This window comes from Buceros rhinoceros, unplaced genomic scaffold (assembly GCF_000710305.1).
Source record: "Buceros rhinoceros silvestris isolate BGI_N320 unplaced genomic scaffold, ASM71030v1 scaffold12267, whole genome shotgun sequence".
NCBI classification, from domain to species: domain Eukaryota; kingdom Metazoa; phylum Chordata; class Aves; order Bucerotiformes; family Bucerotidae; genus Buceros; species Buceros rhinoceros.
Window position 1 is genome coordinate 40967 of NW_010421625.1, and position 26135 is coordinate 67101.

Sequence of the window (26135 nt, forward strand, 5' to 3'; positions counted from 1 at the left end):
GATTATTTCCAGAGCCCTGTTCCACAGCATTTTCTGCTTTTAATGAATGCAAAGAATCCTATTGACCTGCTTGGGACTATTTGCTAAGCAAAGGTACAGTATATTTCTGTGTTTGCAGAAACAGAGCTTTTTTTTCTCACAGAAGGTGAAAACAGGAAAATCTCATGCAATTATGTAATTATAACCTTGTCAGTACAGCTATCATTAAGTGCTATGCAATTAAAACCTGTAAAACAAACTGCCATGAAATGTTGTATCTCCTTAGTCCTAACCAATACAACTTACCTCCTTCCTGCAAATTCTAACTTGTAAAAGAGCTGTTAAATTATGCTGTCTTTCATTATACTTTCTTTGTCTTTTACAGGAAAAAGTAGAATATGCCTTCCTGATAATTTTTACAGTTGAAACATTTTTGAAGATTATAGCATATGGATTATTATTACACCCCAATGCGTATGTTAGAAATGGATGGAATTTATTGGATTTTGTAATAGTAGTAGTAGGGTAAGTAACTTACCTTTCTTTGTAAAAAGACGTTGGTTTGGCTATTAATAACACCCTACACTTGATTTCAGTTAAATCTGTAAAAGAACTGATATGAGTGAAAAATTTTAAACAAAGTCCTAGAAGTTTTCAGCACTGTCTGTGGCTGCAGACCCTGTTGCACAAACAGCTTTATAGTAAAAGTTTCCAGGGAATTCTGAGGTCTGCCAAAAATTTTCCTTGGTTGTCTTGCAGAATCTTTTCCATCTGATTTTTCCAAGGTGAACTCCTGATGTCTTTCCATACGATAAAGGTTGATCTGTTTAGGTCCGTACGTTGTTATTTTGTTTATTCATTTTTCCCTATACTGCGGTTGTCTGGGGTTCATCTTTTTTACAAAGACCTCTGGGAGAAGCCATGTGTTTCCAAGTGGAGAAGAGTAGTCGGGGAGACAGAGTTAACTAAATGATTCCTTGACCTTCCTAAAACTGGAAGAAAGTTGGACTTTCCTTTGGGGTGCTACACATCTGGCCCCAGACGTGTATGACTTTGGCTTGCCTGGGGTAGTATATATGCTAAAAATGCCCCCCCTCCCTTTTTTTTTTAACCCTGTGTGCCTTGCTGTACCAGGAAACCTTGGAAAGTTTGTTCTGCTCCTCAGAGGAGGGACTGCTTGAGCCTCATGCAAATTACAGAATGTGTAAAATCCTGTGTTTACATTATGTACCTGCTTACAACAAATGACATTTTGTGCCTGCAACTGCATGACAGTACTAGTGCTAGTTCATTAGAAGAGCCTACCTTCAGCTATCTAGGAAATTAATATTGAGGCATGTATTTCCCCAATTCCCCAAATATTGTGCAGATTATACTGGAAAAAAAGGAATTTTCAGTACTTAAATTTTGTTTAATGAAAGTATTTATTATATAGAACACGGAGAACATTAACCACATAAGTCTTTGTGTGTTGTGACTGGTTTGCAAAGACGACCTTGGCATGTGATGTGCAATTCTTATTTCATTTTTAAGTTCAAACTGTATCAAAGGTTTCCTTATAATTGAAAAGGCCCAAAAATTAGGGCATGTGCTGGTCTTATGTCTTTACATTAAGGGAAAAGAAAAAGATGCAAAGTAAAGGAGTTTGTGGTAAAGCATTATTAAATTTTGGCAAATATTATGAATGCATGATTTATAACTATTTGATTCTGAGACAGTAAATGTTACTGAGAAGATTGTATTTGGGCCAGTTCCTTAGCATTTGGGCAGTTTTAGTCCAGGACTAGAATTTCTTTATAAATAGATTCTTCATCAGGTCAGGTCATTCTCAACAGATTGGCCTCTGTGCCTGAAGGGGAAGCTTGGTGGGCAGGTGTGGAGACTATCACTCATAGGAGCTCTATTCTCCTGCCAGGCAGTCACTTGAATAGACCTTCTCCCTTTTGTCAAGTGACCATGAAGTTAGAGTAACCCTGGAGCAGTCTAATTAACATTACCTCTATCTTTGGCTGTGTCCTAAATACATGATAACTAAAAAATTTTCCATTAACACATAAAACACTCATTATTGGAGGCTAAATCCAGTTAGGTCAAATGCTCACACTGAATCTGTGGAAAATAAAAAATGACTACATCTTAGTTCCTAAAATAGCACACTAAGATTTAAATCCCAGTTCAAACCCAAAAGTTTTGGAATCTAAACTATTGTGTAGGTGGCCATTAGTCTACCTGGAAGACAAGGTGGACTTTTCATAATGTGTCAGGCACTGACAAAACTGTGAGTAATATTTTTGTTCTTGTACTCTGCGTGCAATAATTCGTTTCTTCTTTTATGAAGAGCATAACCAATATAAGCAAGTAAGCAAGTGTGAGTCCATTTATCTAATTAATACTTAAAAGCCCAGTGAAAAATTGATTTTCATATATAACCCAAGGTGCATATGGAATCACTTCTGGATCTGATTCTATTTGACTGGTTTCATTGTGAAATTTCATTAGGTATTTTAATACCTTAGAAAGAGCTACCATGATGTCCTGTATTGAATGTGGTAGGTAAAACTTGCTTCATGTGCTTTTTCAGCAGAAACTGTAGCAGTCCAAATGTGTAACTGATTATACCAAAAGAAACCTCTCCTAGCAAAAGAATCACATATATAGACTTTTTTCCACAACATCAAATTTGGTGTTTAAACTTTGGTACACTGTACAGGAAAATAAACATCAGTTTTAGATCGTGGTTTTATACCTTAACGGCTTTATAGGACAGACATAAAATGACAGAGCTGTAGACATAGCTGTGAATGGGATGCTTTCTCCTGCCTTTGTCACTTCTCCCTGAAACCAGTCAGTGTATGAATTACTTTCAGAGCAGTCTACTACTTGCCTGCGTGCTATGCCACATAATTTCCATAGGTTTCTGTGAGAATATGAGGTCCTGGTACAGGAAAGTTTTGTAGCACCTTGCTATGCTTGTAGCCCTTTAATTTTCTGAATTATGTATGAACTGAATTCTTTGAATTCAGGACTTGATTCAGAAGTCTGTTTAATGATGTCTGACTTTAGAGCATGAACAGTCACTCTGAAATCATTGAGGTGGCTCATTTTCTTAGAATTATGCTTCAAATAAATTATAGGGCTGAATGAGGACCTGAAATACTAAATGTCTGGATTTCTATGGTTATAGCAGTACGTAGGTTGCTGGTGTTCATTCTAAGATCTGTAGTCTTTGTGGCTGAGTTTCGCTCTGGAGGATGAGGCAGAATAGGGATGGGTATTGACAGGTAGAGCTCTCTTGCTTCCCGGGGGAAGAGAAAGTCTTCAATATTCTAGTTTTGGGCAACTTATTAAATATTGCACCATTTCTAGCAACTATGCAACGTGACAGAGTTGTGAACCAGAGTTGTGAACCAGAGTTGTGAAGACTTTTCTTGGCAAAACCAAACACCTGCCCTTTTTAGGAGTCCTTCACAAGTGTGAAACACTTCCCAGCGTCACAAAACTCTGACTTGATAATCCTTTCAGGAGAAGTTCATTTTGCAACAACTGAACTACAGACTGTGCAAAGGATAGTATGATTTGCGTGGTCTAGCCACAGTCTCAAACTATGCATCTGAAATTCAGGTCCAAACTAAAATAAACCTAATATTACTTTGCACTTCAACTACTCGCGTCGTTTTGAATTGCTGCTAGAAATGGGAAAGAAAAATAAGCCTCTTGCATTCCAAACTGTCCTAATGAATGACTAGCTCATTTCTGCAGTGAAGTACTGTATAATAAATGAGTCATCTGGGAATATTTTTACCCTCCAAGATATTATACTTAAGAAACATCTTCTGGTGTTATTAGAAGTTGGACATTTAATATATTCAGTTTTTGCTGACTGTATTTAGAATATTGAGCTGCAGTGTCACTTGGAGTTCGTGTATTCCACCAGAATTAAAACAGATGGTTTCTGGTGATTATCTATTTCATGTTTTAAAGAGAAGACTTAATTCTTCAAACCTTATGGCTAAAATGGTTGAACAAAGAAGTGGCAAAGAAGCTTCATTTATTTAAAAATAGCAGAATGTGTATACAAGCAGAATGCTGATTTATTGGATGCTCTGTGATCATTGCTCTTTGGAGGGATTAAGAAAATCTTGCACTTCATAACTCTCCCTGTCACGGTTTAATGTGTAAATACACCTCTCATTTTGTCAGCTGAACAGCTTTTCAGAATTATCTGCAGTTCGAGTAATTTCTGAATACCTTTGCATGGTAAATGGATGGTGATGACTTTACTCTTCATCTCACTTTCTAGATTATTTAGTGTAATATTGGAACAATTAACCAAAGAAACAGAAGGTGGCAGCCACTCAGGTGGCAAACCTGGTGGCTTTGATGTCAAAGCCCTAAGAGCCTTTCGTGTATTGCGACCTCTCCGGCTTGTATCAGGAGTGCCCAGTAAGTTCTTTTCTATTTAACTCCGTTGGAATGAATAATGTAACTGCTCTGATTTAACTTTCTTATTCCAGACACTGACAGAAATGAGATAATATAAAGTTGATGTTTTTTGTCATCTGGTTATGTGTATAAAATGAGTTTCAAGATGAATGATACCCTATTTCAAGTTGAACAAAGGATTGTGAATTCATTCAGTATGTGATCTTCTTACACAGTTCAATAACCAGACAGGGGAATACATTTCTAAAAAGGAAGCTTTAGAAGCTTTATATAAAAGTAAATTACATGTTAAAATGCAAATACACCAGAAAATAAAATTCAGAATTTTTTATTCCAAAACCCTGTAGATCTGAAATGTAGGTGGTCCTAAAATAGCTTGTGTGTTGGTAACTGTATGCCAAAGCACGTTACACATTTCACGTTTCCTGCCCCCTCCAATGCACATGAATGCCTTCTGTTTATTTTAGTAGAGCTAGCAGAAAAATTAGAAAACTTAAAAAGTAGGATGATATTATTTAAAGAAAGCAATTTTCTGATAGTCTTTCCTGTATGTTATTAACTGTGGAAGCTGTTTGGGCTGAGTAAGTGTTTCATGGATTACAATGCAGCTCTTTCCAAGACGCTCAAAAGGAGAATCCTAGTGCTGTGTTTATGATATCATAGTCTGTTACATGGAAATGATCGTGATGGCGTATATTTAGAAAAGAACTTCAGTGAAGAAAGAAGCAGTCTTATGAAATGTCAGAAAGGAAATCTATTAAAATAAAAATGAGGCATGTTTGGTTCTCGGTGTACCGTGGCAGCTTCAGTAGACTCAGAATTACTTCTTTTGGTAGACCCAAGATTTGGCTAAATATTTGGTTAAGAAAAATGGAGTCGTTCTGAAAGAGATGAGGGATAAATTGATGAAAAAGTAACTTTGTTCAGGTAACTTTACTCTGTTTATCTCTCCAGACCAAAAATACAATTCTGCAATTGGCTGACCATACATTTTCTCAAGATTTGCCACAAAGTTGTGTTGTATAGAACTTTTTAAAGGTCAGATAAAATGACCTACAGCCACACATGCAGCAGGACTGCATGCCCTTTCTTTTTAAAAACTCATAAATTCTTCTTGACACATTTAAAGTATTGATTTCTATGGCATAACCTTTATTAACAGAGGGAATAATTAGACTTTGACACAGAACTTTAGATTCTTACAAAGTATTTCATGTTACAGGAGCATGAAGTGTTTCTGGGCAGTAGAAATTTTTCTAGAACTCTGCATGCCTATAGCATTAATTTCTAATAATATGTAATTATAGAAAATGTGGTAAGGCAAGACATAAGTCTGGTTCATATCTTTTGTCGTCTTTTATTCTTAGGTTTACAAGTTGTCCTGAACTCCATTATAAAAGCCATGGTGCCCCTCCTCCATATTGCCCTTTTGGTATTGTTTGTAATCATAATCTATGCTATTATAGGATTGGAACTTTTTATTGGAAAAATGCACAAATCTTGTTTTCTAATTGATTCAGGTAAGCCATGAAAGTGTTATTTAAAATAAGGGATTAATTTTATTTTCTTTCAAGTCTGTGGAATTTCGGTTTGAAAAACCACTAAAACTGCTGTAACCTATTTTCACGGTGGTTCATAATGCAAACCAGTTAGTGACTAGAACATGCTCTCAATAGGTTTTCATTTCTGAAATGTGCAACTGAAGTGTCAGTAGTAAAGCCAGTAAGGGTGACTATCCACAAGGGACAAGTCAGGAAGTTGTTTTTGTTTTATTTTTTTTTTTCTAATCTGTGATTACTGAAAAGCTAGCTAGTCCTCTTCCAAGGAAGATACGCTTTCCAGAGTTCACAGTCAGGCAGTGTCTCTCCTTCAAGACTGTGGCAGTGTGGTTAGAAGTGCAGTTCTGAAATGAGTAAAGAAAGAAAACAGTTCTCCATCCAGGTGAAATGATGAAATGAAGGTTTGTTACGGGAGAATTTTGAGGGAGTGAAACATCATGAGGGAGAGATCTCATCTGATGGCTAAGTAATGAAATAGACTACATGTAGGAATTAGTCCAGATCTGTTTTCCGTGGTGGTCCAAATGTTAGTATGAAGTGGCATGAAGAGAAAAAAAGTTAGTGCGAGGAGATTCTAAAAAGTTATGTTTTATTATTACATGCTTCTTTCTACTTAATTACGTGAGCCCTTTTATACATTCAGTGTTGATTAACTTATTGTAAGGCGCAGATGTGAGAAAGACTAAAAGCTCTGAAGCTCCTATGCTGCCTTTCTCAGCATTTCTCGGGTTGATATCTGGATTTACCTTCCAACAGGGTTGCTAATTCTTCGTGTCAAGAATTAACTCACAAAAATTTGAAAACTGAAACTTCTGAATTTTCTGGTCAATTTTCAGATATACTAGTTGAAGAAGATCCAGCACCTTGTGCATTCTCAGGGAACGGACGTCAGTGTGTCATGAATGGCACTGAATGTAAGGGTGGATGGGTTGGACCAAATGGAGGCATAACCAACTTTGATAATTTTGCATTTGCAATGTTGACTGTGTTCCAGTGTATAACCATGGAAGGATGGACTGATGTGTTATACTGGGTAAGTCCATAAGTCTCACTGAGCTTTGTTGACTTTTAAAGAAGCTTCAATGTTTAAGTGAGAAATAAGCTGTGTTTTACAGTACCATCAACAGGAAACCTTGGTGAGTTTCGCAGGGGATGAGCTCAGCTGCATTCTTTTACCAGTCATGACATCTTACTGGACTACTCAGGCTAAAAAGACATCTTAGAAACAAATTTATTCATTGCTTATTTGAGGATTCTTTGCGTATTCCATTTAGATAAATGTAATACTACGTTTATGTCTTTTGGACTAGCTTTTTTTTGGTGCAAGCCTACTGTTTTTAAGTATGCCTTTCCTGATTAAGCGTAAGAGCTCGCTTCTTGCAGTATTTCTGCAAAATGTTTCACAATATTAACATAAATTAGAACAAAGCATGTCACTGCTTGCCATGGGGAGTGCAAAACATTTGTTAACCATTCAGAAACAGCAGATCACAAGAGCTGTGTGCCTGATGTTGTCTCTATAGAAGCTGCAAAAGGTATTTAAAAAAACCACTGTCTAAGACCCCACCTTTAAACACGTCAGTTATGGGACCTCTGCAATCTTACAACATAAGCAGGCAGCTGGACACAGACTGGGAAACCGAAGATATATTTAGTCCTGATTTTATAATTGAGAATGGAGGAAAAAGAACACACAGGTTTTTAAAGGAATAGGGTCGCCTAAATACACAGGTAGACATTTCTCTGCCCAGCGTGTTCCAATCTAAGGACATTGCGATCTTTTGTGAATGTTTAAGCACTGAAATAACGGATGTGAGTGATTTGTCCAAGGTTACTCAAGAAGTCTGAGGCAGAACCTGTCTACCATAAGTGCTGAAAATCAATGAGAATATTCTGTACTACTCGCTACTCAGCAGTAAGTCTTTGCAGCAATGAGGACCTTATAACAAATATAATTGTAACAGTTCGTGTCAGAAGCTATTTATGAAAGAGGAAAACTGCTTACCAGTAAGGATCACTGTTAGTCTTGCTGTTGAAAATGGATGAGCTATCTCAAAATGTGTCTTACTGGAATTATCCTCTAGGTTATGCTGCTCACAGCAGCTCGTATATTGAATTTCTTTAAGTTGGTCTAGCCAAGTAGGACTATTTACTAGTAGCACATCTGTTGTACAGTACTGGATGCAATTAAGGGTGTAGTGTTACCCTGCAAATGAACATTTAATTTTATGTGGTCATTTGTTGCAAATCAAGGTGAAATATGCTGTGGCTAAAAAATATAACATCAGAGCATAGACTCAGATAAAAGCTGTGATATTAGCATGCAGAATATGAAGATTTTTCTTCAGATAATGTTGCTGCTAAAGGTAATTAAGATGGTAAACTGGCATTCTTATAGGATTGAAAGATGAAAAAAAATTGGTGCAATATGAGACTGTGCTTCCACTGTGATCAGAAATACAAAATTGGCTACAGGGATGCAAACCTTCAATACTAAAGAGTCTAACAATAATGCAGAGCTACATACAGGCCAACATATTGTTTCTCATAGTGTAGATTTATCAGCTCTCTGGTGCTCTCCAGATCTTCCTAATTTCTCAAAGAAACCGTGTGAGCATAGAGTTACTGTGTGCTTTATATGCTTTGTGTTCATGATGATGACAGTTATTTTTATCCCTCTTGAAAGAAAAAGGAGGGTTTGCCACAATTCTCTGGAAAAAATTACACATTTAACACCTTTAAAGGCAAAAATATGCCCGCATTTCAGTAGCTGGTAATTCCTCCATCTCCAATTTTTTCAAAGAAAATTGATCTAAATACATTCATTCCCTGAAGTTTTTACAACATGAATGTTACAAAAGATAGAGAAACTGTTTAAGCAGAATGCCTCAGTAGTAAACATTTTTCCCCCAAAGAAATAATGAGCTAATTGATCTGATGCATCTGAAGAAATCTTTGTAGAGTCTCCATTGACATAAAATAAACCCATTAAAATGTCATGATCATCAAAATGCAAGGCATAAGAAAAGTTTAAAAATTCAAAACTGCACACATGAGCGATTTTTATTTCTCTGGAAAAACTTTCCAATGCAGAAGTTATTTACAGGTACCCATATGTCAGTTTTCATTGTATTACAGAAGATACTGGGATTGTTAGGCAGAGAAACAAGTGTTTATTGACCTTGTGAAACATAATCCAAGTCAGATATTCAAGTGGCTTTGGAATCCATCTTAACTGATTTTTATATAATTCAATTCAGATCTATATTATTCCTGTCTGAAGGCCAAGAAATTGCCCATTGTCAAGCTGAAATTCCTTGCTGAGGACAAGAGGAATGATAATTTATATGTTTTAATTTTATCCCTAGATTAAGCTGAGGTAGATTTAGCTATTACTAGCTAAAAATTGGAAAAGATTTGATTTTAGCTGCAATTTGTGAAAACAGTAGGGGTATACTGGATTGTAATAAAAACCTCCAAAGAATCTAAGGAAACCATTTCAGCTAGAGGTGCATGGGGTTTGTGGGTTGCTTTTTACTTAGAAATCTGTTGATGATACACAGACTGAATGAGTTTTATGCAAAACAGAAACAAATAAACCCAACCCCACAAATATTAGAAACTGCACAAAATGTTGATTTCCATTTGGTCACTGTGGGAACAGCAGAGTGAACAATGTAGGCTCATCTTGCTAGCAGGTTTAATCTGAGTGGGTGAAATACGTGCAATATTTTGCATCATGTTATGTGGCGTTCTGTTAGCAGGAACGACAGCTGAGAATGACAGCTTCCAGTAACACTCACTAGCACAGCTCGTTATCACCTGGTTAACAGTAAATTTGGCTTAAAAATTCTCCAGGCATCAATAATGACTTTTCTCATGCGTGTCTGTTATAGATTGAGGGCTTGATCCTGCTACTGCTAGGCACGCTCCACATCCTGGTGACTCACGTGGACATCCTGCTGCTCACCAGTGTCCATCTGAACAGCATATGTCCCATTATTTTTCAGAGTGTCTTCATCTGGCTGCTTTCTTCTTCTAAGTTATGTGCAACTCGCTGGATAGCATGTGTTAAGAGTTTCATCCACAAAAATTTGACTCCTTGGTGCCAAATGCTAGACCTAACTAGAGCGGCTAAGGGGTAGTGTCCTTTTCAGGCAGTGAAGCGGACGTGTACCCAAATTGTATAATATGTTGGTGCCTGCACATCGGTACATCTTCATTTGTATCAAGACTGTGATTATTCCCAGTCACGGTCCTTTCTGTTTGCTCTCTAGCCCTAACTGAAGGCTTATCCATTTTGGATATTAGTTTTGGATCCCGGTGCAGTCCTTGTCATTGGCAAAGTGGCAGCTTCTGTGTGCCCGAGTTTTTAATGCTCTGGCTCACATTCTAAAGCTGACAGCATAGTGTTCTTTGCCTCATTTTCAATTTATTCTAGCAAGTACTCGAGCTACAAAATCTGAGTCTGCATTTGCATATCTGGCTCTGGATTGTTTCCATGTCTTTCAAGCATCTAGATTTTTAGTCTATTAATGGCAAACATGTATTTTGCAAATTGCTTATTTTTAGCTATTTCACTTGATATGTAGGAACACATATAATGAGCAGCAGTACTTGCCAGGAAAACCCCCATTTTTCCCATGAGTTCCAAAATTACCCCATTTAATTCTTCTTGTATTCACCACAGTGGACTTATCTTGAGTTACTACACTTGAACTATCTGCACTGACACTATTGTCAGTTGAATGAGAGTTGGGCAGGGGCCTCTGTGAAACAAACTACTGCACGTGATGCATTGCCAACACGATTCGGTGATGGACCAGCTGTACTAGTGACTGCTGAATTTTACTAAGTCAATTTTATGGTCAGAAATTACGTTACTAGCTCAAATATTAACAGCTCCTCAGTTCTCTGACACGCTACTAGCACTATATAGATTAATCTGGAGATTTTTGAGACCAAAGTGCTGAAGCTGAAATTGTTGAATAATGGTACATTGATGTCTTACGTGGTTTTGCCCATTCATACACCTAGTGATGTGTTAACAAGATATTCTCTGAGATTCATGTTTAAAATAAACAATTCATTACTTGAATAGCCTAAGCAATCTAAAATATGTCTAAAACTTGCATAAGATTTTAAGGAAAGGGGTATCACGTTTTTTAAACGTACCCATTACTAATATGTCAGCTTCTTAAATCTGTCTTTTACTGCTGTTTAATAGTAACAGGTTATCATCAAAGAAATAACTTCGTAATTCCTCTGCTTTTGTAAGAAGAAGTGTGCCTTCAGAAATCTGCTTCTTGCTTTAGAAATCAAGGTTTATATGCCCCAGTATACTCCTTGAGGCATCTTAAAACATTTGCAGAAAATCCATCATTTCTGTTACTCTGTCTGTTTTGGCTGCACTGCACTCCTGGGTACGTCCAGTATGCAAGTGCCTGCAGAGCCGTTGGGTTAACATTACCACAGGTAACAGATCAAGAGAGAAAAGACGCTATCAGTATTTCTTTAAATGTCTTTCCATGACAAGACATAAGTACAAGAGGTGTGCCTTCATTACTAGCTTTCCAAAAGTACAAGATGACTTTCTACCTTTCAGTTTAAGAATAATAAAATGACTATATGTTTGCTTTCTAACTGGATGGGAATTTGAAAAAATTATTATAACTCCCACATACACCTATGTGTAGAAAAGCAAATAATTACAATAATAAAACAAAGCAGTCTATTGATTTTTCAGATTGTCAATCAGATGATCAGGAACTCAGACAATCTATAATCATGTTGCTTTTTAGAATGCTCCTAGTTTAAGAATCTTAGAGGACAGCCTACTCAGAAGTATTATAAGGGAATATAATGTACCTGAGACCAGCTGATGCGCAGCCTAAGATTTTTCCAAAACACACGCAACTATTTTGCAAACATTTCACAAGAAAAACCCTTGGCTCAGGCACAAAATGCATTGTTAGTCCATAAACAAAAAGCTGCAAAGAGTGTTTGAAGTATTATCTAAACTGCTATTGGGGTGCTGCACAGGAATCTCTGCAAAATAGCTTTCCAAAAATGTGGCCAACAGTCAAATAAGCAAGGATACTCTAAAACTTTGAACTGAAACATTTAATAAACCAGTGGGAGACAGCTACTTGGGGTGATCTAAGTCATCTTAGTCCCATTAAAGCTGCAGAAACGGAAGGTGTGTTATTGCATCCAAACAGTCGTTGTCAGCAATGAATTTCAGCTCACAGTCTGAGAGAAGGCAAAGAACGCTGGACAGCTTTTTTCCCTTTGTAAATCAGTCGCAGATATTCAGCAAAAAATGATAAAAATTGTGAGGAAAAATGCCAGAAAAACCTTAGAGACTCTTTCTTTCTTTATGATGTGCTAAGGATAGCGTAATGCTCTTCTGTTAGCATTGCTCAACACCACTCGCAGGTCATCTAAGGGAGACTCTCAGTGAAACGAGTCAGCTCATCCCCAAAGGCATTGATGTGCTGCATGCTCACTGCTCCCAGCCTTTGATGACTACCTAGCCAGAAATTTAACACATGGTATCCAGCTAGAGAGTGACAGGAAGTTTGGATGACAGTATTAATATACTGCATAAATCACACTTAAGAGCCAGAGATTGCAGGCAGGGTATTCAAATTTGTGTGTTAATTACTTGAATCCAATTTCATGTTAAAATTCAGCTTATCCCCTCCCCACCCCCACTTTAGGTAAAGATTTGGACTGATTTCTTTTTTATGTTCTCTACGTATAAAAAGCTTTGAGTCAACCAATTTTAGATTGCAAAGAGACCAGATTAAAAGTGCCAATAAATGAGAAACCTGAAAAAGAGAGAAAAGGGAATGATCAAGTTCAGACATGGAGGCAGAGCTACCAAGCCAAGGCATGTACATACCAAGAGTTTGAATTAGCACTGAAAGGGATGATCATATAATATAATTTTTTGCAAACGAGCAGCTTAACGCAAAGACTCCACCTGGGGAGGATTTTAAACTACCTCACAGGGAAATATCTTTCCCATGAAGTGCACTTGATTGACTTTGACAAGATACATAGTAATGCAGTCTTAGCTGACTGCTGACCTGTACTGCAGTCAAGGCATGGAACTAATTTCTTGTCACAGATCATTGCAGATATTCAGAAAAACATATTATTTCTCCCCAGAAACTTTAAACAAAGTGGATAGCAACAGGATTAGAAGCAGGCTAGATACGAGATAGTGCTAAGAACTCTACTAGTTGAATGGCTAGAGTTTCTACCAAAAACTTTGCTGCAAGAAGCAAACAATCCTTTTAAAACCATCCAAGTTCCCAGACTGTCCCGGGATAACAGCTGAGTAGATACATTCAGATCTACCTTGAGTGTTGGGGTTTTGTTCATTGTTTCTACACAAACTAAGGTAACAATTTTACACCATCAATCCCTATAGTACATGCTATTATACATGCTTTTTTATTTTTTTTGTACCCAGCATGTGGGAAATACTAAGTCCATCCAAACATTATATAAAGTTGTAGGGCACGTATATAGGTGACATAGCACATCTGAAAACAAAAAAGCTATTTAGTACACATCACCAAAGTGGATACTATTACTCTGTTCATTTTAATATGTTGTAGCTAAATATTTTTAAAAACCCCACACTGTTTGTCACATTAGTTAATGAATTTCAATGGTTAATAAAAATAGTTAAGTAATTTTGAGCCCTGAGGTTTAACAAACCAAATCAGTACACAGGTTTTATAAATTCCTCATGTGAAATTGGTTTGGACAATAAAGATAAATATGCAGAAGGACTAATAAATGGTTAATCCTAAATTAACATGCTGCAGTCGGCGAAGGAATTGACCACTTCCAGTTGTTCATACCTAAAATACAGATTTTGTTAACCTGGTAGAGTTCTACCACAATCAGCGGAGAACCTTTCCTGGGTTACTATTTCATAGAGGCAGTACTCTTAATTTTGTTATGGTAGTGCCCATCTGCTCTGGAGATTCAGGCTGGGATAGCTGCCTGGAAACGAGAAAATAATTACTTAGCAGTCACATTTGACTTTCAGGCTTTCCTTGGAAGAATTGTTTGATTCCTCCTCAGCTGAAGATAGTAAGCTGCTAATGAAATGCCACCAACAGCAATTAGCATTAGATGCAAAATACAGTATTTTAGCTATCTGACTGAAAAAAAGAAGAGACCTGCTTCTAAACTTATTTCTAATCAATATTAGAAAAAATATAAGCAATTGTTTTTTGAGGAATAAATGCTTTGTGAGTACCTAACATACACTTTATTAGCTAACAATGGATAAAAATAACAGAAGGTAGAAATTCAGGTCGGTTCAAGATAGATCAAAGCAAATTAATAAAACTGAAGCAGTGTCTTTACATGTTGAGGTTTAACTTGAGAGAGTCACTTGTATGTGTCCTATATGTAACTGTATAGCACGATTTACATACGGAAGATGGGAGCCAAATTTAAAGGTGGTTAAGTAATTGTGAGGCTCTCCAGGTACTGTAGGGGTAATATTTCACTTCTCCAAGGAACCTGTTTCTCTTTAGGCCTACCTTAATGCCCGAGCTGTGGAATTCTGATTTTCCGGTTGTTGCTGAGCTGAAATGCATAACAAAGCAGTGGTCTCTGAGTTTACATCCCACCAGTGTGTATCTCTGCGCATCCCTGTGTCAGCAGTACAACAAAGTTAAGGCTGGCCAACCTGCAGAATGTCAAGGAAATCCCTGCTTTAACTCCAGAACCCAGTTAAGACTGAATATAGAATCACATGCTTTTACTAACCAACTTGGAGGCTGCTATGCTTCAAGCACAGCCTGTTTTAAGTCAGCTTTGAGTTAACTCCACTTCAGCCAAGAATATCCCAGGACACAACCTTTGAAGTTAGAAGGCTTTGAAAAGCTGTCTGGTGTGCTCTAAAAGAGTAGAATGAATAGCCTGTGATCTGAGGTTTTGTGAACTGACATTGTATGCTTAGTCCCATTTCTCAAAACACTTATTTCTGAAGGATTTCTACATGTGTCAAGTGGCTGAGTTTGTCAGTCTTGATTTTTAAGATGGTTAGGTAGATTATAGCTAACAATAAATAAACCTGCCAGTTATGTGTCTGTTGGAATGATACAAAGGGAGGAAGGTGAAATTGAACCCTGAGGAAGCTAAGAAACTTACAGAATCAAGCGAGTTTGAAATATTGTGGAAAATAATTCAAAACAGGTTCATGCATCAGCATGTTACTTCTGTAATAGAAAAATGTGAAATTGAAGGTGTTACTGCATTGCTTTATTGCTGTCCCAGTTACAGCCTGACTGATGCAAAGACCTGGCAACGGTTTTCAGTAGCAGTACCAGGTATACAGAAAAGTAAGACCTTGATCTGCCTGCAACTGCGTGTGGGGATTTTACTCACAATTACCACAGGCAGGAATAAATGAGACATTTTAATGGTTTCTAATTGATGTGGTAGGTTGGAGGGTGCCATCTGCTGCTGTGTAATACTAATAGTTATGTCTGCTGTAAATTTGGCTTTCTCCCTGTTTCACCTCAGAGTCTTGCTCTCTGATCGTGCCCACTGCATTGTAATGATAGTCAACTACAGCACAGCTAACGAGATAGTTCACTCCAAATGCCAGATGAGGCAGTTTCGGGCTGTACCAAGTTTGTCCTCCAAGCTCAAGAGAATTATTCAAGACTTTGTAGACGTATATTAACAAACATGTAGGTGTAAATGTAAAGAGTCAAGTATACAATGACAATTATTCCCCACCTATTTAACTTGCATAGAGTAACTTATCTCCAGTTCTGGTAGCATCAACAAACGGGCCCTTTTACAAGGACTTTGGAACTGTTAGTGTCACTCATGAAAAGTGTAGGAAGAGCTTCAGAGTTCAGTTCAAAATTCTTTTCAAAGCTGTTTAAACATCCAAATCTAATCTAACATCTGTATGAAAGGAGTGAAAATGCCAGAGTGTAGCCAAAAGTGGCATTTCACACATACTTGAGTAGTACACTTCTACCATTATCCTGAAACAGAATCAAAAGATATGAAAAATACTTCGTCCTTCGTATCGTCCATCATAGCATCTGTCCTCTGGTTGATGTGACGGACAAACGAAGTAGAACCGAAATCCAAAGGGTACGACTAGATCCTGAAAAAGGCACAAAGAAGGGCAAGAATGATGCTACTTGGGGGTGTCTCTGCAATAGGTGTGGATGCTAAAAGCTTAATGGACTCAAAAAGAGATGGGACAAATCCATGGAGAGCCATTAAATATGACACCTCCTTTGGTGCCACAGAGGGTGGGAATCTTGCAAGATTTTTGCTGAGGATTTGGGATGTGATATCTCTTAGTTTTCCTGGTGTTACTTTAATATAATTCAGGGGCTTTTATTGTTTATGTTTCTTAGTTGCGGCTTCCAGTGCATCTGGAATTTGTGTCTTTAACTCCTTATTCTGCACTTTGGGTGAGAAGTCAGCATTAATCCTTCCAGATGAAATGAAAATACCTCGTTTCTGAGGATGGAGATTTTCCTTTGCTCATATATTAACCAAGCTCTGCCTCTATTTTTAATCAAAAGGCAAATTGACCCCTTTAATCTGGCTTTAATTGAAAGTTCTGGAAAATGCCACTTGCGTGAAATGAGCAGTGAAGTTTTCCAAAAGGAAAGGACTTCTTTGTATACTTTCATCTCTAGTAACAATATAATCAGAAATGTTACGTCATGAATAGGAAATACAATGCAGTACTTGAGTAGGGTTTAATTCTTTCTATAATTAAATGGTCAAATTCTTGAATATATGCAGTTTCAGGCTGTTGTTTTTAGGAATTCAGTCTTAGACTAGTGCCAAGTTCTTCTACTAGATTAAGGGATCCTAATTAGGAGTACTTTTGAATTCAGTGTCTGCCCAAAACAATGTCTTCCAGCAAACAAAGCATTTCTTCCAGCACTGATTTGCTGCAGTTTCCAGTTTTTACATCACGAGGCATTAGTTCTAGATTGATTAGCCTAAAACATTGAACTTAATATCAAACTGCATAAATGAGAAGGGATTTTTTCATATGTTATGCGCTATAAAGAGAATGAAGGAAACGCAAATCACAGTTGCTTGTACTTTTACAGCCTTTATGATAGAGCTTGGAAATTTCAGCTTCGCTTCTGGGTACCAAGTAGCACAATGCCTGGGTTGAATATATTCTCTTCATGAGCAAAAAGAGTGCATCAGGTTGGGCTGCAGGGATTCCCAGAGGTCTTTTGTGTCAAAGTAAAATTGCGAATATTCCAAGTTTTTAAAAATGATTCATAGCAAGAAAAAGTTGGCATCAACACTAGAGGAATTTATGCCTTAACTCTGAACTCTGGTGGCTTGCAGATAACTATTTGCTAATGGTATAGTTCAGTTAGGTGCAAAATGTGTTCATATGCATTTGACATTTAATCAAAATGTTCGCTCTTATCGGGTATTGTGGGAAAAACACTTTGCCACTATCGTGTGAATAATTTCTGTGAAGCAAAGTCAATTCTGAAGTAATAAATCAATTATGAAAATACATTTTTAAAGTGATTGTGTAAATTTTATTTCTAAACCTTAAGGCAGCTGCCTTAAGACTGCCTTGAAAGACGATGCGAATGGCAACATACCCTGGGACCAAGCAGAAATTCATTCTGGGCGATAGGGTCTTTTACTAAATACATGAGCCTCTTCGCTGTTAAGACTTCTCAAAAATGGGGGGTTTGCTCTGAGGGAATGGGCGTGGATGATAAAAACCAAAACACCACAATTGATCTCCTTAGCATAGGCACCTGGCGCGCTAAGTATTGCTAAAAGTGTTGCACAGGAGGCTGAATGTAAGTAGGTCAGTATAATGGCAGCATTATGAAAGATGTTATTCTCCATATGAATATGCTGTAGCAGAATTGGACTATGGACACTTGGGATCTTTTAAAATTAAAGGTAATGTCCCTGCTTTTCTGAATGGCTATAACCCTTCTCCATTTTAATTTCTCCAAAATACAAGATTTTTTAAAATTAAAACGAAAAAATCCAAATCAAATATGTATTTTGTAGTTTTCTTTTTTCCGTGGCAAGTCTGAGTAGTTTTAAGTTAATTTTCAGTACCTCAGTTCAATTACTGAAGTATTTTAAGGGATGATACATAGAGAGATTATTTTAAAAGGTGCATTAGGAAATTGGGTAAAATAACCTCTTTCGGTTACTTAGGAAGTTTGTTTACTTTAGTTATTATGAAGTGTCATTGTTACAGATCACCATTGGAGAAAAGTTCCTATGGACCTTAATCTGCAAAGACTTAATGCGTGTGCTTATATCTAATCATCCATAGCGTGACCCTGCAGAAACTGAGGTTATGATACATTTTTAAGTAGTAGAGGAAGAAATAAAGTAGGAAATACTGTTTGAAAAAGGTTTGTTCCCGTGTTTAAAATGTCTGTTCCAACAGAGATGTTAAGGACAGGAGTCAAACTTGACCATCAGTAGAGCTCAAAGCCTAATCACAAATTTCAGGTGTAAGGAACACAACACTCACAAAGAGGAAAAAGGTTTCCCCAAAGATTGTTCCACAATACCTTGTCTGATCTTGAATGCTCATCCAGTTTTTATTGTCTGCTACGTTTTCATGGCTATAAAACATCTAAGGAATAATGCAATGCAAAATTGTCAGTATAAACCAAAAAGCCGGAGTAATTCCTCTCCCATAAGAGACATTTTTGAGAAGTTCCAAGTCAACGTTATTTTTGTAACTTACCAAAATATCTTTTTGCAACTGAATGCTACACACAAAACCAATTTCCACGTGTTTTAAAATACCAGTTTTTCGGAATAGGCGTTTTTAGATTTCCCTGGGTGTGTTTCTGAAGTCCATCTTCTGATAGGTGTAGTGAGCTCTCTAAGGCGGGCTGTGGAAAAGGTCTTCAGAGAAAAGCTTGTTTAAGTCCATAAAGAGTGTATTTAAAGCTCAGTTACTTCAACTGTACTCTAGAAAATACAAACCAACAAACCAGTAACAACTTCTTAAACTTCATTTAAGCTGGATCTTGATATGGATTTTGTTCAGCAGTGTTTCTGGAATATTTCCATGTTTTCACTATGTTCTTAGAACTTGATTTCAGTTTTTAATTTTCTTAAAATTGTGTTCATGTTTTTACAGAATTCATTCTCATTTATTTCTTTTTGAATTAATGTCTGCTAAAATGTCTGACTGCATCCAACTGTTCCCTGTTTCAGAAAACAATGTTGAAATTCCATGTTATACAAAAAAACTTGTATTGTTCAGATACATGTTACCGTTTCTTTTCTCAAAGGATCATTCATGAAGCTAGGATATATATGAACTGAAATTCCTAATGTTTCAGTATATTTGTAAGCATTGTTTTAATTAGTGAGATGTAAAATTTAGTTCATGTTTTAGGTGTTAAAGAGCAAACTGTTTCAGTGCTCAGTTTGTGTTTGATAATATTTTTGATTTGAATTCTAGGTTCGCTCATTATTTTGTTCTAGAGTATGTATTAGAAATGCAAAGTGAATGTGGCCAGTGCCGCCTTTCTTGTATTGTTGTTCTTTGGCTACTGAAGGAATGCATAGAATGCTGTCTCACCTGCATGATGAAATTCTCTTTGACTCTTCATTGCTATTACTATAGTGATCTACTCTATAAGATCATCTTATTTCTTGCAGATGAATGATGCTATGGGATTTGAATTGCCATGGGTGTATTTTGTCAGTCTCGTCATCTTTGGGTCATTTTTCGTACTAAATCTTGTTCTTGGTGTATTGAGCGGGTAAGCATACACCTTTTTCATCATGAAGGCAGAGTCCTGAATTCAGTTGCCATGAACACACAGGTTATCTTGTACAGGTGAGACTTCACTTATGATGGCATATTTTAATAAACTTCTATTTCTTCCTCCTCTAATTAGCACAGAAACAGTTTTCTGTAGCTATCAAATAGCATGCAATTACTAAAATCACTAGATGTACCAGTATATATTCTTCATGTCCATATTTGTGGCAAAATTATTAAAAGGACTAAAAATTCTCCTGCACATATTTAAACGATATTTTAATCACCTTCTGAGGCATTGCATCTAAAAAAAAATTTGGTAAGTAAAGAAATTAAAGAATAATTAATTTCTTTTATTTTTTTTTAAAGAACTGTATAAGCCATAAACTTTCAGTGTTGAAACCTACGTGATCTGGCAGCTGCAAAAAGGACTCTGCTGTTTAATGAATGACTGAATCATAACTTATTTCCTTACATTTTACAGGTAAATGATGCAATAGGATGTGAATGGCCATGGATCTATTTTGTTAGTCTTATCATCCTTGGCTCATTTTTCGTACTTAACCTGGTTCTTGGTGTACTTAGTGGGTAAGCAGTTGAGTTAACATTGTGTATGCTACTGCTACTTGTAAGATGGCCTCTGCATTTACTCAAGCTTCTCAGCGATGGCTTTTTTGCATGCACTTGAGATCCTTATGTCATCCTACCCGTGTTTTGCTCTTTTGACTGAACTCTGTGATTCTAGTGCCTGTATCTGTCTGACATCATGTTCACCATGCTTGCCAAAAATATTCATTAAATGAGGCACTAATCGCCTTGTTCTATAATATTCCAGCATGGAAAAACATTATTTTGCACACAGAGATGGGTAGTGAACCTGTACAAATATTGTTCCCTATAATTATAGACAAGTGTCCTTTTCTGAAAGTAATTGAAATGTTATTTGTGTTTACTAGTCACATTGCAAAATATTTTCAGTGGGTGCTTCAAGATCTGTCCTACAGAAAGAGTATGACTAGGTTACCTTGACACACAGTGTTCAGTGCTTGCTGCCTTACTGGAGAGCTGTGTACTGCCAAGACAACCTGTAACACGAGCTGATCTTTTTATCGAGAATCAAGGATCAATTTCTTATCTTTGTCAGTGGGAGGTTGTCACAGCCTTTTGGTTTGTGTATTCCAAATTCCAGCCAAGAACTAAAGTGGTGTCAGTTGTAGCTGTATAATGTGGTTTAAAACTGTAGTTTATGGCAAGAGTTTGCAAAGTTTTCTTCTGACAAAGCCCCCTTAACGAGGTTACAACTCCCCTTCCTTTACCATTTCTGGGTGTCTAATACACGTGAGCTTGGGAAACTCCAGTTTGTGGTAAAGATACTTTCTGATGAATAAAGAGAAGATCCTGCTAGTATTTGAATATTTAAAGAATATTATTATAATTATATTAGCTTTTTGTTATTAAAAAAATGATATCATTCTGGCAATCTTAGGCAAGCTGTGCCGTTTTTGTTAAGCAACAGAAAAATTTCTCTTACATAGGAAGCAGTCTGACAGTGCAGCTGATGGTGTCATCAGACTGCTGATAGTGTGCGCAGCCCTACTCACGGCTTTGCCATGTCGTACATCAGACTTGAAAGGAATTACAATGCAGTAGTACATTCCTGGAAATCAGGAAGTGAAACAGAATTCCCAGTTGCCGATATAAGAATGTTTTTATCTGATGAGTGGTTTTTCAATGTGTTATTTAAAATCATAGTCATTTGTCTGTGATCGATTACTGTTGCACAGAGGAAACTAGGGAAAGTGTAGTTTTAATGTACTGTCAAAATCACTTTACAAAGCAAATGTTTAAAAGCAAAGAGGTAGGGCTAAAAACACATTGCTGATTTTCAGATTTCATCTCTTCTTTCCAAGACCTACCCTGTAAATTCTGCTTTATGCAGTTGTGGCGGCTTTGTTTTATTCAGAGACAAGTGTGGCAAACCCAAAGGCCTGGCTTTCATGTCTCAGCCACACTGGACAAATAAAATGAGAGGGATAGATAAATGAGGGTAGTTGCGATTTTATTTATTTCTGCTTTTGATACTGTCACCTAATGTTGCTGTGTGACTAGACTTCCCACAGAAGTCATTAGAGGATTAGGTTTTCACAGGTCCTTTCCCTGTCTCTTAAGAAGGCCGTAAGCAGCATTTAGTTGTCTTATGGTTGTATGAGGATGTCCTGTAGTAACAGTTAACTAAATATTCCCCTCTTCCCTTGCATGCCCCAAATTATTACGAGTTTTAAATTGTCATGATTTTCAGTTCTCGGGAAAGTACTGCCAGATTTGGTATTTTGTTGCACATGTTCATGTCTTCTACTGAAGCCTTGGAGATTCAGAGACCCTCACAGCTAAGCTTTCCATTTGATTTAGTCTATTTAAAATACACGGTCAGGTTTGCAACGTTACAAAGCCTGCGATATTTGTTGGAATACAGAGTTGTTCTTTAGCTGCTGTTACAATACAGAGCGAGAGGTGTCCCCTTGTCCTTGGGTTCCATTCTGCAGAGAAGGAAATCACTGATTTCTAGGCATTAGCAATGCCTAGATCAGTAGAGCTCTAATGCTTTTTGGAACCCTTGCTGGCTTGCCTTTGATTTCTAGTGAACAGAAATGGCAGTGTCGCATGTGATGTGAACTGCCCTTAAATTCATGAAGTCATTATTTCCTGAATTTATTTGCTGAATTTATTTGTAGTGTCACCTAACTGGGGTATCACTTGAGTGCTCGGTGTACTTGATGAATTGTTTGCCCTAAATAAGTGAGCCTTCCTAAACACTCCAGTTTTTTGTTTCCTATGCTGAAGAAAATGATACTAGTGAACTGAGACGTGATATATAAATATCACCAATGATTGACACTGAGAGCAGAAGGAGAAAGGAAAAGAGAGTATTCCTAAAAGGTACCTATCGTACCAAACTGATGTTTGGTACATGAGTGAAGAAAATCTCCTGGCATACTTGTTTGAAACTCTGACAAGGGCCAGTGTTGAGTACTGTTAAACAGATTTATTTTGATTCCTAAATTCCATTTATATATAAATAATAAACATTTTTCATGTATTTTCTAATTAGACTGACCTGTCTAAATTTATGGGTGAGAATGATGTACTAGTAAAATCCTATGGATGTGTTTGTATCCCGTATTAGAAAGTGAGTATTTTTCCTTCTGAGCCAGGCATTGAATGTGTAACACATGCATTCCTTGTTTCTTATTTGAGAGTTCTTAGCTTGTAGGTTTTCCACTCTTCAAACCATAGCATGAAACTTGGTTTATGATAAATCTACGAAGAAAGTTAAATTTTACTAAACCACTCAGACTTTGGGAATGCAAAAAAATTACAACTGACTTGAAAAGCATGGCTCTGCATACAGATTTTGGAATTGGAATCTGACTGCCTAACACACCTTTTCTGTATGAAGATGTTACTTCCTGTGATATGGAGTTATGCTGTGTACATTGGAATCTGCTGGTTTGATGTGTCTGCGGTTTTAAAATACTCGTTCACCTCTTTGCACTCCTTTGTTACGTTGTGACCGTCTGCCCCTTTGTATTTCTGTGCTGCCTCTTGTGCGCTGCATGTTTGGTGTATCTAGATACTGTACAAATGGATGAGAATGATGATTTGGGAGATCTTTTGTTTTACATCTAGCCATTTCTGAAGGTAAGTATTTCCTGTGATCCATGTCAGTTCTGCCTGCAGAAGGTGACATTCTTAAAAGTAGAGTTCATATTTTTAATAGCAGATATGTAAATTAATACAAATAATATATGTGTGGAATTTGCATGTGGTAAATATTTTAATTTCTGCATGGGAGCTGACTTGTGGAGATTTTTTCATAAATATTCCCTTGAATAACAAGGGTGGAGAAAATTCATAGGCTTGAGGTAATTCAGCTTTTTCAAAATACTGTATTTTTTACTCTGTGTTAGACACTAGTATTCACATTATTCTTAAAGTGAATTCTCAATTGAAAAACTATTCTGGTTTGCAGGACTCTACAGGAAAAGACATTCTAGAAAAAGACTTCAGGTCAGGTTCTGGAAATGGCTTCAGATCCAGCTTAGGCTCTGGTTCCAGGTCAGAAATTATGGAGCCAGTTTTAAAAAGACACCAGATATGGTTCTGGTTCCAGCAATGACCTGCACAGAGTGTTCTAGACCCAGCTCTGGAAATGTTCTCCAGAGTGTGCTCTAGATTCAGTTTTAGGCAGGGACTGTGTGATAAACATCTATAGAGCAGCTCTAGTAAAGGTCTCTACAAAGAGCTCCAGAGCATGCACTAAGTCCATTTCCAATGAATTTTATTCTTTCAATATTTTGAAATACAGAGCAAAATGCTTGCAGCTCTGTAAAGCTGCCATAGATGTATTCGGATATCTTAGCGTTTTCATTAGCTTGGGCTGTTCTGCGTTTGACTCATTCACGTAACAGTTTTAAAGCTGTATGTGGCTCTCAGGAATTGTTTTAGCTACTAGAAATGACAGGGCAATCATGGCATGGTCACACTTTTTTTGGATTGCTATTCCTTTTGAGCCAGCAGCAAGCAGTGGGTTCAGTCTGTACGAGATACCAGAGCGCCTTTTTTCCTTTGTAGAAACTCTTCTGGTTATGAAGCAAGGACTAGGCAGTGCATCTTTGGGGCAACTCCACGCTTGATGGAATGGCACAGAAATTGCCACTGAGGAGCTGCCCAGCAACTGTAGCTCTGTGAAGGGTGGTGGACTGTTTCAAGAGCCTACTTTTACATGTAGCTTTGGTTACACACGGTATGTGTAACTGGCATAAACTGCGCCTGTGTTCTCCAGAGTCGCTAAATACTATGGCAGAAGCTGGGAGCTGAGGACAGGTCTCCTCCAGATATTCCAGGGTAAAAGACCAGAACATATTATGACCGTTGGTGCAAGACAGTGAGCTGAAATTAGAAAGTTAGAAATTATATGGTCAAGGATATTAGATGCTAAAAAATCAAGCTAAACCTTTAAAAAGTGAGGGAATTGAGAGATGTTCGTGCACCCTGACAATACCTTCAAAAGTGTATTGAAAGTTCAAATATGCCAGTAATTCAGCATGCATTATACCACTTTACTATGAATAGAGAAAACAATAAATTATAAAACTTTATAACTTACTTATCAAGAGGCATGGCTTTTAATGATGCATGATAATCTATTCCTGAAGATAGTCCTTATCACTAGGGGATGGTTTCCACTGATGGCATTTTCTGCTCAAGTCATTAGTATTTTGTTGGGTAGCCATGGGAACAAATAAGACCTTTCAAACACTTTAATAAATCTTTGTAAGTTGAATTTATTGCCTTGCTAAAGAACGTCAAAGCGTAAGCTTTGACTTGTCCTTACATACATCTTCCTGCATGCAAATCTTGCAGGTTATTAAGAGAATGTTAATGTGTTCCATTTCTTTACCACGGTATTATTTACAATGTATGTACATAACGATTCTAAAAGCTAAGGGCACATACCCATCCATGCTAATCTCACAGCAATATCTACCAATTAATGTAATCTCAAGTATTTTGGCACAGATAAGCTCATACACCTAAAAACTTGTCTACAGTATATATGGAAAAAATTGTAGAAAAAGACATCTGAATAATGGTGCACCAAACAGAGAACAGCATCCAGAGCCTTTCAGCAAAAGGGCAATGAACTGCTTTTGTCAGTGTTGCTTTTCACAGCAGAGGGAAGGCTTAGTTAAAAAAAAAAGTGGATAAAAATGTAACTTCTTCACAAAGGTAAACAGAATACACATTCAAAAAAAAGAGGAACTTCAGCTCTAGATCTCAGCAGGTTATGTCCTAAAGCAAGTTCTTTTGATTGCTCTGTGGCTGCTAAAACACAAATAGTTACAAAACAAGAAAATGTTATCCTTGATTGTTTAATCGGATACGCTAACAACATACACCGTGATGGGGAGGTGAATGCACTCTGGTGTACAGTCCAGTGCTCAGTACTGCCAGTTCTTCCTCTAAGAAATCCAGCGTGTCCTGAGCCAAACCGGTCTCCACGCAGGACAGAATCAGCACATCTTAATATGCAGATACCGTAACAGTCCGAAACATCAGATCTCAGGTTTTCCTCTGTCAGATTGTTCCCTCTCTCGCTGTTCCCAGGGATGATCCCATTGGATTCCTGTTGCTCTGGCACAATAATGCTGTACAAACCTTCTGCCACTCAGAGGTTGTGCTGGAGCCACTCCGTATACATTTTGTCAATTGCTATTAAACTCTATAGAAATAACTATGGGCAGGTAAGGCCAGTTTGCTCCTTGCTCACAGAAAATTCC

General features: G+C 37.2%; 1 protein-coding gene across 1 annotated transcript in view; it reads left to right on the top strand.

Moving 5' to 3' along the window:
* Window positions 1-364: 364 nt before the first annotated feature.
* The window catches only part of LOC104496602 (voltage-dependent L-type calcium channel subunit alpha-1D), a gene marked incomplete at both ends in the record, with an annotated part of 98359 nt that continues 72588 nt past the window's right edge, over window positions 365-26135 (top strand). Inside the window, 5 exons of the mRNA XM_010139746.1 lie at window positions 365-504; window positions 4280-4422; window positions 5790-5942; window positions 6818-7014; window positions 20279-20382. Of these exons, the coding sequence (XP_010138048.1) occupies window positions 365-504; window positions 4280-4422; window positions 5790-5942; window positions 6818-7014; window positions 20279-20382 (737 nt within the window). The remainder of the gene's footprint in view (window positions 505-4279; window positions 4423-5789; window positions 5943-6817; window positions 7015-20278; window positions 20383-26135) is intronic.